Source organism: Amyelois transitella, chromosome 20 (genome assembly GCF_032362555.1).
Source record: "Amyelois transitella isolate CPQ chromosome 20, ilAmyTran1.1, whole genome shotgun sequence".
Lineage (NCBI taxonomy): Eukaryota > Metazoa > Arthropoda > Insecta > Lepidoptera > Pyralidae > Amyelois > Amyelois transitella.
Window position 1 is genome coordinate 5,046,266 of NC_083523.1, and position 16,653 is coordinate 5,062,918.

Genomic DNA, 16,653 nt, shown 5'->3' on the forward strand with positions numbered 1-16,653 from the left:
ACGACGCCACGGGCAACCACAAGTTGTTACAAAGTAAAAATTGTAAAACTGTGGTTATGTAGGTACATTGGTTTAAGTTATTAAGAGTCACTGATACTGGTACTTAGTGCCCCCAACATCATCCTCCTTTAATGGTTGCCCACTGATAAGTACATTTGATCTCATATTGCTGAATCTTTGAGGAAAAAATATAATTAACAAAACATATTTTTAGATAAAATATTTTTATTGTCTTAATGTGGAAATACATCTAGAAACCTTTTCATTAATGTTTGAAATGTTTAAACTCAAATCATTAATACTTGGTAGGTGACCCCAAATGCTTATTGTATAAACAGCAAAATATCTAATTACTCAAATTACCAATTAAATAATTTATTAGTCTAAAAGTAAAAATAGAAAGACTTTAAAAGTGTTAAGTCCTGGTGTATGTGACATCACTAGTTTTGGCTTTGACACTATCACATCATGCTTTCATCTCAATTCTGAGATTTATTTGACAGCTTTATGACAGCATAGAACATTGTCGGCGATTTAATATGTCTATAGTTCCAAGTCCAAAAAAGTTATAATAATATGTTGCTGTTTGTACAAACAGACACATGTAATTTGATATAAATTTAACCTTAAAAACTAATGGTCTATTATAATGAGTTCATCAATGCTCCAGTCTTCATATGAGTGGTCAGGTAGGTACCTCCGGATAATGATTGGGATCTTGCGTTGCTTCAATTCTTTCATGGCTATCTGAAGAGGATCTGTCTCTCCTTCTAACTCCACCATTACAGGAGCACACATAGCAATTTGCAATGCTCTTGTACCTGAAACAATAAATATACATAAAATAAATAATAACAAAAATTAAACTAAAAAAATACTTATATGTTAAAAAAATTAATTGTTTAATTAACATTTCTTCCCCAGGCAAAGGCCTAGAAAAGAAATTGTACCCACTAAAGAGTGGGTTTGTACCTTACCTACCTACTTCAATTTGAGGAGCCAGTACCAACCTACTTATTGTGTACATAAAATTTTAATAATATTCAGCATTCAGAGTTTTTGAAGTTATTTTAAATTTTATTTTAATTTATTGAATTACATCCTTTTTAGTGTGTACTGTACATTTACATAAAAAGAACTTTCATATGCTCATCTTTTAAACTTAATATGCTGCTGACTGTTCTAGTTTCTACTAGTCGCTGAGATAGACAAATGCATCATCCCTGCTCCTCGTTAGAAGAAGCCTTTGCCATAAACATCATTATTTATATATTAACTGCACAGCTCATTCTGTTCGTTGATGACTAGATTTAACCAAATTTATATAGAACCAAGCGGACACTTACTACTTTTGAAAGAAAAAAAGAATTTTTCAAATCACATTTTAGATACTGGAGATATGCAGTAACATATTTTAAAACTTACAGCAGAATTGAGAACTTCCACCTTTTTTGAATTTGGTTAAAAATCATTATAAATCCCCATAATTCTTTAAATATTGAATGTGTACAAGTACCTATTGAATTAATTGTCTTATATACATTGCTGTCTGGTTCCCGCCACTTTAGACAAGGACCACTCCATCTCTTTTCCATGGATGTCGTAAAAGACGACTAAGGGATAGGCTTATAAACTTAGTATTCGTCTTTTAGGCGAGCAACCTGTCACAAATTGAATCCCAAGTCCATCATTAATACTTTCATTTATTGCCCACAATACTTGGCATAACAATTAAAATTTTGACATTTTCTATAACTGACTTCAACAGATGTAACATATATAACTTGAAACTAATGAATGTATGTTTCGAATCCCCCAGAATATCATCAAATTACCTGTGCTTCATACAAACAAAACATAACCTCACCTAAAACTCTGGCGCGCTCATATTTAGTCATATAACGAGTAGTGATTCTTTTGTGTTTCTCTACTCCACCACCGCCTTGCCCTGGTGCTAAAAACTGGGTGTTGTACCCGTCTTCTTCCTGCTCTTCCGTTTCTTCAATATTATCATCCTCCTCTGCAATATCGTCGTAGTCTGCACCCGCATCTTCTGCCTCGTATTCCTCATCGGCCATGGTGTTTACCTAAATATAACTTAATAAGAGATTGTGACTATTTCTCTAGGACAAGACTCTAGAAATTTAGAAAACAACTATTTGCCTGTTGAATCTCAGCCAGCAGAGTAGAAACAAAGCAAGCATTGATTGAACAAATGAAATTAAATCTTTGACATTGACACTGTGTATACAGACAGTGACGCAGGTGATAATTTTTTACCTAAAGTCAATATACTTAAAATAAACAGGTTTCTTTATGTCAGTAGCTTGAGTCCAATTCCGAAATAACAGTACTTTCACTGGATAGGCCGTCTCAATTTTGTTCATGAAAAATTCCTGGTGATTAACTCATACAATAACACATTTTCATACTTGATAGTGATAATAAAAAGTGATTCTGTCACTGTCATAGTTTCTCCAAATCAGAATGTTAGATCATGGACCTAATAATAATAACAGGACAGAGCACTTAGCAAAAATCAAAATATTTTGCTTTTGTAAAATAAACTTTAATTCAAGTATATAAGACATAGTTTAATCTAGCACCGTTTACAGAGGCAAAACGGTCCGAGCAGGATGTAGATAACGGAGGCCGTGTGTCCCTTTCTAACACTTGCCAGACTAAAAAAGACATGGTAGTTAGTAGAAAACATGGGTAAAAAATTATAATTATCATTTCGTAAATTAATGAATTATTAATCAGAGGCAATGTGTAAGTTACTAAATACATTAAAACTCGTTAATGACTAAATATTCCGTAACAATAAATCGTAACTATTATTTAAAATTAGATCATTTAATATTATATTATTGGAAGTATATTTTTTGATTAGGCTGTTAACACTTCGAATGTGTCATGGCGATTCGGCAAGTACCTAATGTTGATTTCCGTGTTCACATTATTTTCAAATTATCATCAGTTTATGCCTATTTACTTCAAAATGGTGAAAAAATGTTGTATAAAATTTTGTAAAAGTGAATCTTATGCAGGTTGTGGGATATCGTTTCACAGGTAAGCCAATCGAAAACAATTTTAAATATTGACAAGTAGGGTGTCCCGGCGATTTATATTTTGTTTGTATTGTACCACGAAAGGCAAACAAGCTTACGAACAATAGACTGTAAATGATAATTGAGTAATTGGGACTATATCATTTAAATATTTTTAAGAACATTTCAGTAGGTACACGTTTAACTACTGACCATTGCAAACTATAAAGTAAATGTTATAATTATTGCAATGAAATACCATGTTACCATGTTGAGTACTATTTCAAAACACATTATTACATATTATTTGTGGTCACAAGCCAGAGAAATATTTTGATTGTGTGATTATATTCCTTTCAGTTTTCCTAAAGATGGAGAAATGAAACAAAAGTGGATAGATGTTATTCCAACGTCGCAAAAAATAACGAAAAACTCCGTTGTCTGTAGCCGTCACTTCAAAAAAGAAGACTTTTATGAAGCTAACTCGCGACAGCTATTAAAAGTAGATATAATACCATCTGTATTTCCATCGGTATGTATGCGAAGCTAATACATATTTAAGCAAGGAACGTCTACTGCTTTAACCCCCGACACAAAAAGAGGGATGTTATAAGTTTGACCGCTAAATGTGTCTGTGGACGTGGCATCATAGCTCTTAAATGAGGAAACTGATTTAGATGCATTTTTTTTATTTGCTAGCTAATTGTTATGCAATGGTTATTAGCTATGTTTTATCAAAATCAGTTTAAATTTAAAAAATGCGTGGAAAATATTTCATAGCCTAAATTATCTACGGTAATTGATAGATTTAAAGTAATTATTAGCTAAATTGTAGTTTATCGTGAGGCGCTTAAAAATTATACAAAAAAAGTCACAGTCGTTCCAAAGTTAAAGGGAAAAAACTGGGATTTTTAAACGTCTGCGGACGTGACACCATAGCTCTTAAACGGGTAAACTGATTTAGATGTGTTTTTTTTTATTTACTAACAAAATTTTATGCGATGGTTCTCAAACATGTTTTATCAAAATCCTTTTAGTGTTTAAAAGTAATAGACGAAAACTGCGATTTTTAAACGTAAGCTAATCTTTGTGTTGGGGGTTTTTTTTAATTTTCAATTTATAAATTATATGCTTGTTTTATTACCTGGAACGATTTCTAAAATTATTTCTCTGTTAGAAACCTACATTATCCCTGAATGCTATACGCATATAAATAGTACTAGCGTGAGCGAAGCCTCAGGCGGAAAGCTTGTACTTTGTAAAATTATTGTTAGCATAAAAACTACTTAGTTTATTTGTTACTTACAATTAACAATTATTACAAGTAAATAATAACAATAACATTGAATAGAAAGTCATATAGTTTGAGATTTGCACTTATTTGATACTTCTTTTGCAGGTGGAAAATAAAAATATAAATGTTCTGAGTAACATTATTATACATCCAACATTTCAACCTATTGGAGAAAGTTCTTCAGGTACTCCAGGAACCTCAAGAGAATCTTGCAATTCTGATGTCGACACACCACCTGCTAAAAAATTCTGTGGGGACGTAAAAGAAATAGCAGTCCAGACTAACATCAACTGGAGTCCATCAAAAGATATGCTCAAGCGTAAACTAAAAGTTTTAAATCAAAAGTTGAAAAGGCGCGATATTCGTTTGGACAGTTTAAAGTCACTTCTAACAATTTTAAAAAAAAGAAGCAGCAATTTTGATGAGGTTGAACATATGTTAAAAAATAATTTTATGGAAATTCATAAGCAAATGAATAAAGATAAAAGTAACAAAGGCGTACGATATTCAAAGGAACTCAAACAGTTTGCTTTATCTTTGTACTTTTATTCTCCAAAAGCATATCTGTTTCTTAGAAATCACACCATGTTACCTCACCCTGCAACCTTACGCAAAATGTTAGCGACTCACGAGTGTAATGTAGGATTTATGGTTGAAGTTTTCGAATACTTAAAATTGTCAGTATCCGAAAATGATCTCGAAAATGTTGCTTTAATATTTGATGCCATGTCTATTAAATCAGAGGAAGTTTATGATAAACATAAAGATAAAATATGGGGTTATGTAGACTATGCTGGAATTGTACCATATGATTCTGAATGTTTAGCCACAGAGGTCCTTGTTCTTCAGATTGTGTCATTTAAACGCAAATTCAAATGTCCTATCGCTTACTTTTTTATTGACAAAATTTCAGCCTCAATACAGGCACAGTTATTAATCACAGCAATTAACATGTTATATGATATCGGTATAACTGTTCGAAGTCTTACATGTGATGGGACTGCTAGTAACATGGCCACATATGAAAATTTGGGATGCAGTTTCAATTTTCCAGAAATTATTACAAACTTTAAACATCCAAGGAAAGAAACTAAAATTCATTGTATATTCGATCCTGTTCACATGCTCAAATTATGTCGTAATGTATTTGCGGAAAAAAACTTAAGTTCTGGAAATGGGCAAATTGAATTCAATTTTGTCAAAAAATTACATGATTTGCAAGATAAAGAGGGTTTAAAACTTGCAAATAAAATAAACGCTGCCCATATTAACTTTATGGGTAAGAAAATGAATGTGAAACTGGCCGCTCAGACTTTGAGTGCGTCGGTTGCAAATGCTATAGACTTCTTACGTGTTAGCAATAATGATGAATTCAAGAACAGCGAAGCTACTACTGAATTTATCAGAACTATTGATAGAGTTTTCGATGTCTTAAATGCCAAATCTCCTTTAGGAAAGGGCTTTAAGTCCCCATTGCGGCTTAATAATAAAGAATATTGGATGAGAATCTTCACTGAAACCCGAGAATACTTATCAAAGCTAAATGTAGAAAACAAATCGATTCTTTTACATCGGCGAAAAATGGGAGTTTTAGGATTCATAGTGGATACATACAGTGTTACTAACATAGCCATGGATCTTTTAGTTGAAAACAGTTTAAATTATTTCTTGCCTTATAAAATATCTCAAGATCAGTTGGAAATGTTCTTTTCTTGTGTCCGAATTCAAGGCGGTGGTAACAATAACCCTAATGCCTTACAATTTAGGTTCGCTCTGAGGAAATTACTCTATCGTAATAGTATTAAGCCGAGTATGAATGCTAACTGTACTGACGATGAGTTTGAATTATCCCCAATTTTGGAATTCCGTAGTGAGAAGCGATCTGTGATTGAAGCTCAATCGTCTGATCCTCATGAAGAAGAACAATTAGATGCTTTAATGTATTACGTTGAGTCAACTACCATTTCCGATTACAAGATGAATGTCTTGTATTATATAGCAGGTCATTTTGTAAACAAGATGTTAGATAAAATTTCATGCCAGTACTGTCACGATGCTTTAGTGATTGCTAAGGAACATTTTGATCACACATATTTCGTAGATATTACGAATTTCTCATCTTTTACAGCCTTTGTAGATAAAGGCAGCTTAAAATATGTATCTCGCTTTGCATTTGAAGTGGTAAAGAATGCTGAAAAATTGTTCCTTTCAGAAATAGCAAATGGTTCTATAAAAGATATAAGAAAAAATAAAATTTTGATGTCTTTAAAGCAAATGTTTCTCACAAAATTTAATAATTTGTTCTTACACCCTATTGAAAATTATGAAGAACCACATGAGTTACAGCTGGTAAAAACAATAGCTAATTATTATTTAAATTTAAGAATATTTAATCATCTGAAATCGAACTCATTGAAGAATTTAGGCAGTAAGATAGGCCTGCGTCAAAAACTCCACAAAACAATTTTATTTAGTCATGTGTGATTTTTATAAAAATCTATGTACAATCATAGTTTTCTTTTATTCAACTTTTTTGTTCACTATCCCTATCCTATTTTACTCATACATACATACATACCATATGTATCACGTCTATATCCCTAGCGGGGTAGACAGAGCCACCAGTCTTGAAAAGACTGATAGGCCACGCTCAGCTGTTTGGCTTAGTGATAGAATTGAGATTCAAATAGTGACAGGTTGCTAGCCCATCGCCTAAAAGACGAATCCCAAGTTTATTAGCCTATCCCTTAGTCGCCTTTTACGACATCCGTGGGAAAGAGATGGAGTGGTCCTATTCTTTTTTGTAATGGTGCCGGGAACCACACGGCACTCTTCAATCTTTAATAAGTACATTTTTGATACCTAAATGAGTAGTCTACCTATTAAAATATAATATTATACAAATATACTTTGTTCCACGAAAAATCAATATCATGGACACTTTAATAGAAAGAAACAAATAGCCTCTGTACTACCCATCCTACTTGGACCGTCTTTTAGTCAACAGTGCTCAGTCCTGTTATTATTATTACGTCCATGTGTTAGATAATAATGAATATAATGAATAGGACAATAAAGACCATGTTATGTTTCTAATAAAGTAGAATTTAGTGATATCTCTACGTAGATGTTTCGATATGCTCCTTTTGATCGTAATTTTTTGTCACATTAATATTTATGTTTTGTATTCAATTATTTGCTTATAGCTACTTCTTGATGTGATGACTTCGCATTATTGTACAATATATTATGTAGGAACATTTTTTCGGGATTATATTGAGAGTGTGAATGAAAAGGTAGGAGTGAGAAAGTCTAGACGAATGTACCTTGATCAGAGATTCAGGTCAAGAGTACTCGAAACCGCTGAGCTTGCATTAAGGGAGATATGAATAAGTGAAAACAGGAACTTTCCACTCCGGGAAAGAGGTGTGATTTTAATCAACTTTTGCGTTGTATGCTGTGGTTGTATGATATTAATATTCGCGATTATTCCCGTTTGCGTGCAAACCTACATTATGTTTTAAATAATTCTCCAATACCTATTTTGCAGAATTCATAATTTAAGAACGCATTCCAATCAGTTTGCCTATGGTCTACAATTCTAGTCTATGGCACATTGAGTATCTTCCTTTTCCGGTTCTGCACTAAAGCTGTAACCATGCCGGTGTGTATTTTTTGTAAAATAATAAAATAATCGCGTTGTGTTACATTTCCAAATAAAATATGTGTAATCATTGCGATCCTTCGGAATTTTACGTGTTTAATTATCATGCCATTTGTCGATCACACGATTTCATTTCTCAAAACATTAGTGTGATACACATGGCAAACTGACATGTCAGATCTAAATCTCTTTAGACTTGCTAGAATTGCATGTGTATTCGTTACATTTTTAAACACATTATTTTGGTTGTTTTTGATCATAATATTCGGTAAAATAGAAGTGTAGTGATTATGATAAAATGATAACCTAAACATCAACATTCCAGCTCGCAATTGATTTGCTTCACCCTTCACCCGCGTCGGAGAGGAGGAAACACAAGCTGAAGAGACTGGTGCCACATCCTAATTCATATTTTATGGATGTGAAATGCCCAGGCTGTTACAAGATCACAACGGTTTTCAGTCACGCACAGAGGGTGGTCGTATGCGCAGGTTGTTCCACAATCCTTTGCCAGCCCACCGGAGGACGTGCTAGATTAACCGAAGGTTAGTGTTCTTATTCCTTATAAAAATTATTGAAAAAAATTACTACGACATTTATCACAATATAATCTGGCCAGAAATTGATTGATACATACATAGATATATTCACCTCTAGTATATCAATTGCGAGTTAAACAAAGCCTACAATCTTAAAAAGACTGAAAGGCAATTTTCAGCTGTGACGTAAATGGATAATTTTAGTATGACATTTAAATAGTTGTTACTAAACATAAGAAACATTGTTTATATTAGGTGCATCATTTAGTGAACCTTAATGGGTATACGGTTTTATACATTTTGAATGATGGCAAAATAATATATATACATTATGAAGGCAATATCATGATATTTGTACGTAGGTATTGTATAATATATTTGAAACTCAACTCAATTGTTGCAATTTAATAAAGGTGAACCACAAGGTATCTCTGCACTTGTGTCTAATCATGGAATTAAAAATAATGTTAAAAATTTTGCAGTATAGTTGTGCAATATGTAAATGGTGCAATATTTTTATTTACCAGGAAAATGTATCTTTGTGTCCATAATATAAAACATAGAGAAGATCAAAGAAGAGAAAAAGACTCTTAATGTAACTGAATTATTTTGATGTAATTTGGCACAGAGCTATAGTTGACTTTCAAGATTAACATTTGTGGCCTGCTCTAGACCACAGGGTGCACCTTTTTCCCATGTTACTGCATTGGCCAAGTCTGAGTTATACACAAAGCAACTCTTGTCTGATGTCCACAGGCTTCCTACCTAACCCATGTTGGATTATGGTATAAGCTGTACAGGATTAATTTACCAATTACATAAATGTTAAATTTTTCATGAAATTTTACATACATACATTTAATCACGTCTATATCCCTTGCAGGATAGACAGAGCCAACAGCCTTGAAAAGATGAATACGCCACATTAAAAAAAAAATTAATCCCAATATTCTAAAATTATTGTAAAAAAATATAAGCTGCCACACATCTCATAACTTGTATACTAATTAATAAAAGTGGATATTAATGGTGCCTTTTGCTTTTTCAGGATGTTCGTTTAGGAGAAAACAACACTGAAAAGTCCTGGAGAGAGAGCCCGTAATTTAAGTTTTTATTTCCAAGAGTATGAAGGAGTGATATTTTACAAATTCATTATATGGATCCATTAAAGCGTTAATAAAGGCTTTTTCAAAGGGATCATGTGTTTTATTAAAGCTGGTAAGCCTACGTGTTAAAGGTAGTTCATTCATAGTCCCTTTGTAATACTCACCCATAATCGATTTAGTGGGGCACAGTTTTTACTAGTGTTGTAATGTATGCTCTGGATGCAGCTATAGAGCCACCTCTGTTGAATTATGTGCTTTGGTGGGTTATAATTTTCTTGTTGGTACAGTATTACAGTCAGTTTATCAACCTAGCCAAATTCAATGCAAATATATTTAATCGCGTTATAAGAGTTCCATGCAGAGAAACGTTTATATGCGGTTGATTGTACAGTGACTACTACTTAGTGGCTGAACTTGTTTTGCGGCGTGTGTACACACACCGGCCCAAGTTATTAAATTGTAAACATTTCTCGAGATTTCTATTCTTCGATAGATGGCTACAGAGTACCTAATTGACATTTTGGATACCTAAATAATTATAGTTCCCTATCCTACATAAAAATAAAATGAATAAAAAAGTGAGACACAGGTTCACCTTATTATTTACTCGAATGTCATTTGGCCAAGTAGGTATCAATGATACTGAGTAACTGATAGACAACTCACAGCCCAAACTGCTGGATCTAGTCTAGAAATTTAAGATGTACATAGGTTTTCTATATTTGACAAAGGATTTACTGAAATTCCCATGGCTCTGTATATCTCCCGTAAAGGATAAGACGTGATAGTATGTTTGTAATTCAGGAAGTCACGACTCAAGAGGCAGATTAAAAATCTCGTCAAAATGCCATTTAAAATTGAACCTTACTACTGCTAAATTTAATGGCTGTTTTGTCTCCTACATAGATATAGTACGTCGTCTTACTAGGTAGGCATATTTAAGATATTTCCTATATTGATGGTCGTCTATTTTCATACATTCAGTTTCATCATTTTCTCCGTTTTAAAAATTGAAAATAACTGTATTTGAAAAATATATTTATTATAACATTATAATATATGTATCACAAAAGTTGAGGAATTTGCATTCACAATTTATTTTCTAAGTACGTAATATGGGCTGTCAACTCAATATGGCTACATAGTACATTCATTATTTTGGCAAACATTTGAGTTACAAGCTTAATTACCTTCCATAATCTGTTATTTAGTCATGTGAAATAAATTAATGGTAGGTTTATACTGATCGTGGGCTAGCTAGCTAGATAACAAAGATAAAAAAAAAAAACAATCGTATCATCATCGTAATAATCATAATACACATTTGAGTAAATATTCCTATTTAAAGTTTATCTAGAATTGAATTAGTGATGTGATGGCTTAGTACACCGACCGCATAATTTCCTCATTTGAGTTTTAACTTATTTTCTTAACGTCGGGGTCACACCAGAGTAGTGAGTTTACGAATTGAGCAAGTAAATTTGTATGAAATTTAATCGCGATGGTAACGTGCAATTCCACGCAAATTCGGATTTCACTTGTTTATGACGTGAAACTCGCCAATGAAGACAATGGCGTTTGCCAAACCATTCAAACAATACCAACGACGGTTAAAAAACTCCATTCGTTGACTATGTAAGTACGTAGGCAGGCTTCAATTTGCTGGTGAATAGCATTCATTATTATTACAAATGTTGTGTAACAATATCATTATAGAAAAAGATATAAATTATAATCAAACAATAATATTTGTTTTTGGCAGTTGGTCATAGATTAAAATATAATGTCAAAAACATTGAAACATAACATTGATACATAAAAATTGTAAACAAATAAATTAAATAACGTTAATGCTGGACAAGGAAATCTGTATTGCTGAGTAGTTCAAAATATCACCACAAGTATAAAAACAGTTCGCTATGTAAGTATTTGAATATGTGCTCATATTCTCAGACAATATTTTGGTAATTTAAAATACAGCAGCAACATCAAATTTCATGTACAACCGTAAATATAACATTTTACTAAAAGTCCTTAATAAATAACAGTTATAAAAATAATAAATTCATTTAAGCATCAATATTGGAACTGGTCAACTTAATGTTCCCCTAGTTGAGAGGGGAAAAAGAACTTATGGTTGACCAACTTTTGTGCGTCGGGGTAGTCTAAAAACTTTATAGCATTCGCTATGTCCTGATTGATCGTTTCTATCAGCTTCTCAACAGAATCAAAGTTCATTTCAGCTCTCAAATATCCCACAAGAGCAATTTTTAAGTAATCTCCGTAAAAGTCTGGGCCGGTGTAATGTATGACGTGGGTTTCCTGAAATAATAATATGATTTACTTTTGAAGAGAGATTGTCAATATAGGTAGGTTCTTTAAGTCAGCTCATGATAAAATGCTAAAATCAGTTTAAGGAATATATATCCAGGGTCTAACGGATTTATTTATTTAACCTTTATCCAGGCTACTAATAAAGAGAACGGATTTGTATGTTTGTAATACATGAATAAACTCACAATAAATTAATAAACTCGAAAACTTCTGAAACGATTTCAAAATTTCTTTCACTTTTCAAAGCTAAATTATCCGAATGTGCTATAATGCATATATTTGTTTTGAAATATATATGATTTTTAAAGTAACCCGAAACCTACCTAGTGCTACCGCTAGCGCTAAATCTTTTATGGCGTGCGACGGCCACAGGGTTGATGATAGGTGCATACAATATTATAAAAATTTATTGGTCTTTAATTGATCTTTAAAAAGTCCGCGACACAATATATCTAACTTCTATAAAATTAAGTAACTGTAAGGCATTTTTTATATTAAAAATAAGGTAAAATAAAAAGGTGCAGGTACAAGGGCGTTATTACTACACAAGGATATATTAGTAATTTAATCATTTAGATAATTTTACGAAGATAATTTTTGCCATTTACAGCACATTAATCAGATTAAAAGGTTCTGATTCGTTTCTTCCGCGAAGAAATTTCGGTCCATACATACATACATAAAATCACGCCTCTTGCCCGGAGGGGTAGGCAGAGACTACCTCTTTCCATTTCGTCCACACTCATAACTCTCATAATTTCGGTCCGTCACCGACAATATACCGAGCAAAACCGCGGGACATGCTATTTTATTATAATTATCTTTAATTGTTGTTTCAATGTTTGTTTCTTAGAGAGAATGAATAAAAGCAGATTGATTAAGGAAGGGGGGTGTAAATGGGACTGTTGGAGTGTATGATATACTATATATGTATGTTAAACTATAGATTTCCACTTGCTACGATCCTTACAGACATCCTTTGGCGGTCAGGTCTAGAGTCTAGTTTGAAATTTAGTTAGCATAGAGAATACTTACAATAGACATCTCTTTATTTTGGTAGAAGGGACACCAGCCAATATTTGCCACCATTTTGTAGACTGGTCCCTCGCCAATTTTCGCGAATCCATAATAAACGCCAGTTTCTATTTGCTCTGGCAGGGATTTCACAACGGACAGAGGATAGTTTGCTGAAAAAAAAAAATCTACTCAACTCATTTCTTTGTCAATTTTTTGATTTGAGAAAACTGTGATGAACGACACCGGCACTAGGGCACAAAACGCTTACAAGTATCTTTTGTTGAGTCAATTTTCGCTTGGGACAGGATTTGGCTGAGTGGCTAGGGTCCAGCTATTGCGATGAGCATTTCCGGTTATCGTAGAGAATCCACTTTTCATCATAGGTAATGATTTGATTCCTTAATTAATGTAACGTAGCAGTCGACAAGCGTTTGCCGGTTTGCTTCACTTAATTCCTAAGGAACCCACCTTTCAAGTTTCTTAATCTTTCCAATTTGCTTCAAGTAGATTAAAATAGTAGCCGTAAATTTGGTAGCCGTGTGTTGTTGTCAATGATCGCAAAGAAATTGACGCGCTCAGCGAATAGCAGCGAAGAATCTAAATCGCGATTACAAAGATTCATAGATTGGAGCATACCTTAATACAACGTCAGACTCAACATCGTCGGAACCGCGGCCCTAGGCATAACACCTAGCCTGGCGGGAGATCTTCCCTTTCGAGCATAATCATCGCTCCCGCTACAGTTGATTAAAATAGTTTTATCACTAAAACTTAAAACCGAAGCCTGATGCTAACTTTCACGATAGCCTTCAATTCTTTATTATCAACTAAGTCTTCGGCCGTCCAAGAGGCTTGTTCTGCAGGTCGAAATTTCCAGAACGAAAACGTTGGAACCAAAAAGCACTGTCATTAACCCTTCGAGCTGTTTCCGCAGCACTGGTGCTACCGTGGAACTCATACTCGTAAATAATACGATATTTAAAGTTTTCCATTTTGTAAACTGGGTGACGAAAACAGAAAAATCAGAAGAAAAAAAACAATTGAATGACGGTTAAACACAAATACATGTGTAAATAGCTGTATAAATTTTAATTTAAAATTCAAGATATTTAGGATTAAAAGACCTAATAATGACACCTCCTATCCTATAGATTCTCACCAGCTAGTACTAAAGTGAATTGGAGTCTGTGTTATTGAATACTAAAGTTGATGATATATAGATGAACATCCTACACCCAGGCTTATCAGAAAAAATAATCATTATATTGACCTGATCAGCATTTATTTACCATTTTTTTTAATAAACAATATTCTTGCCTTTAATTGCTAAACATTGTAAAAGGAACCTACTTAGCCTTTGTACTCAAAATAAATTTTTGGTTACTATTCAACAATTGGAATAATGTTATGTAGATAATTGTTGTTTCAAATCGAGGTTATCATCATTCAAGCTAAGTAAATAGGAAAGTTTCAAGGACTGTGATTACACAATAGACTGATTGTAAACTAGATATACATATGTACTTCTCTATGCTAGGTTTCACTAAAAATCAGCTCATTGTGTGACCTCATCAAAAAAGGTTTGTAAAATTAATTACTATTTGTGACATAAAAACATATTTCATTACATTTTTTGTGGCAATAATAAAATCTATGTGTTTTAAGAGTATAGCAACAAATAGATTAATACACCTATAGAAAGATGTAGCTATTATTTTTTTTTAACTAAAGCTGTATAAAACAAAAATAAAATACAGTATATTTAAAGTATAATCAGTTATCAGTATATACTACAAACTGGCCTCACAAAGACATACTTTTTATCAAGCAGGTGGAAGCCAAATGCCACTTCCAATCAGTAAAGGTGTGAAGAATTTTTAAGAGGCTATTCACCTAAATATTAAACTACTAACTAAATAAATAATCAGTAGGTTTTATTCAAACTTATCATGTTTGCAAAATATTTTGTAAAATGAAAGGTGAGGATGTAACCAGGACTTACACCAAGAAGAAAAAGACGATGATTGTAAAAATATTGTGTGTAACAGTGTACATTATTTACTTCCCATTTTTTCTAGATTACTTTTTACATATTTTTTAATAGATAAATATGCAATAACCACATCTAATTGAAAAGAAATAATATTTATCCCATTTTGACTTATCACGAATGGACCAAGAGACCTGCAGCAAAAATAGATGATGGGAACGGGAGATTCTGCATAATATTACTACTGTTTTAAAGTTACCTGTAGGGCATCCCAGTTCCTTGGATCCTCTTCCAAACCCTTTTATAACGACGCCTTCTAGAAATAGAGGCAGAAAAGGGCGTGACATTTTGGGAAGTTTAACTTTAATTGCGCTACTTATTAGTCTATTTATCAGCATGAATTTCTTGTTTGTACCAGTTTTTAGGTACCACTTTAGAAAAAAAAATAAGAGCTGTTTTGTCGGTCCAACTTATGAATTTAGCCTTAAGTTTATAAGTTATTTCAATACTCAAGTATCATGCACCGCAATTCTTTCTTTTTGCTTTGATGAAATACGTTCGACTTGAAGTTGAATCGACTGCTAAACTAAATGAATTTCGGACTCCCAAAATTCGGAGCAGATTTCAGCAGTCGTCGTTCAAACTGTCATTGCAGCTGACAACGCCTGCCTGACACGGACATGACAAGTAGGGATGTGCGTATTTACGACGCTACCAGGTTTGGAGCCCTGGTTTTTCTTTATGTTTGTTTTTATTTCTACAAAATAAATCAACAGAAAAATTGCATTCATAAAAGTAGTTTGCTTCGATTATTAAACTCGTGATATCTCGATAACTGCTTCTCTTGATTTAACTTATCTTCGACCTTAAAGATTGTATTTATATAACGAGCATAAAAAAATTCGTGATGCTTCGATCAAAGCTAGGTACTCAAGTTATATTTTGTTTTAGTTCTTTCTGTTTTTTTAGTCGGCATGTTTGTTTACACAAAATAGTTTTTAATCATTTCGATCAACTGTTCCATTTTGTCTACCATTTGCACTTGCGACTGTCGCTGTTAGATGTGAATTTTCACAACTGAACCCTACTGCATCCGCGTTGTGTCTACGGACTTCAACAGTACACACACGACATGTTATGACACTGTGGCGACATTACTGAAGTACTAACTTAACGATACTACGGTTTTTAATAAATACATTAATAGATATCTGATTTAGTAGTGACCTCTATTATGACACAAAAAGTATGAATTGGACAGCTGTCGTTTTAAACATGTTATTAAACATAAATAAATATGTATAGGATTCAATGTCTTTGTAAATAAATTATATTATTATGTGAACAGGACAAATTACACAAATTTAGTTAGCCTAAAAGTAGATTCGAAACTTGTTTTATGTTACTAATCCAACCACGCTATGTTTACTAAAAAATAAACATGTAAGACCAATAAAAAAAGTTCTTTTTCATCATGACCTGACTGCGGATCAAACCCGGGATCTTTTGATTCAGAGTCGAAAATCTGACAACTGCGCCAGAGGAACCGTATACTTATCAAGGTTTCATGAAATCTATAGGTATCTTCGGGTTATCCAGTTACCATGTTTGGGTTACCATCTGGATACTATATTTTTCAATCCCTAATACTGTCAAAAC

The 16,653-nt window shown here is 33.0% G+C and overlaps 3 protein-coding genes across 3 annotated transcripts; 1 reads left to right on the forward strand and 2 right to left on the reverse strand.

Annotated features, from left to right (window-relative positions):
* Positions 1–207: 207 nt before the first annotated feature.
* Positions 208–2,229, reverse strand: LOC106131517 (DNA-directed RNA polymerases I, II, and III subunit RPABC2). Its single transcript, XM_013330632.2, has 2 exons — positions 1,868–2,229; positions 208–821 (listed from the first exon to the last, which is right to left on the reverse strand). Exons 1-2 carry the CDS (start codon positions 2,076–2,078, stop codon positions 634–636), a joined length of 399 nt encoding a protein of 132 aa, XP_013186086.1. The 5' UTR covers positions 2,079–2,229; the 3' UTR covers positions 208–633.
* Positions 2,230–7,880: 5,651 nt separating this feature from the next.
* On the forward strand, positions 7,881–9,744 carry LOC106131505 (small ribosomal subunit protein eS27). Its single transcript, XM_013330617.2, has 3 exons — positions 7,881–8,008; positions 8,334–8,553; positions 9,596–9,744. Exons 1-3 carry the CDS (start codon positions 8,003–8,005, stop codon positions 9,622–9,624), a joined length of 255 nt encoding a protein of 84 aa, XP_013186071.1. The 5' UTR covers positions 7,881–8,002; the 3' UTR covers positions 9,625–9,744.
* Positions 9,745–10,676: 932 nt separating this feature from the next.
* LOC106131696 (putative riboflavin kinase) lies at positions 10,677–15,652 on the reverse strand. Its single transcript, XM_013330868.2, has 3 exons — positions 15,254–15,652; positions 13,023–13,174; positions 10,677–11,975 (listed from the first exon to the last, which is right to left on the reverse strand). Exons 1-3 carry the CDS (start codon positions 15,390–15,392, stop codon positions 11,751–11,753), a joined length of 516 nt encoding a protein of 171 aa, XP_013186322.1. The 5' UTR covers positions 15,393–15,652; the 3' UTR covers positions 10,677–11,750.
* Between the last annotated feature and the right edge of the window lie 1,001 nt (positions 15,653–16,653).

Coding starts and splice junctions, on each gene's coding strand:
- LOC106131517 (XM_013330632.2), bottom strand. CDS start 2,078: ATGGCCGATGAGGAATACGAGGCAGAAGATGCGGGTGCAGACTACGAC. Junction 822..1,867: donor TGAGCGCGCCAGAGTTTTAG/GTGAGGTTATGT, acceptor TTATTGTTTCAG/GTACAAGAGCATTGCAAATT.
- LOC106131696 (XM_013330868.2), bottom strand. CDS start 15,392: ATGCTGATAAATAGACTAATAAGTAGCGCAATTAAAGTTAAACTTCCC. Junction 13,175..15,253: donor GGAACTGGGATGCCCTACAG/GTAACTTTAAAA, acceptor TTTTTTTTTCAG/CAAACTATCCTCTGTCCGTT. Junction 11,976..13,022: donor AAAATAAAGAGATGTCTATT/GTAAGTATTCTC, acceptor TTATTATTTCAG/GAAACCCACGTCATACATTA.
- LOC106131505 (XM_013330617.2), top strand. Junction 8,554..9,595: donor ACGTGCTAGATTAACCGAAG/GTTAGTGTTCTT, acceptor TTGCTTTTTCAG/GATGTTCGTTTAGGAGAAAA.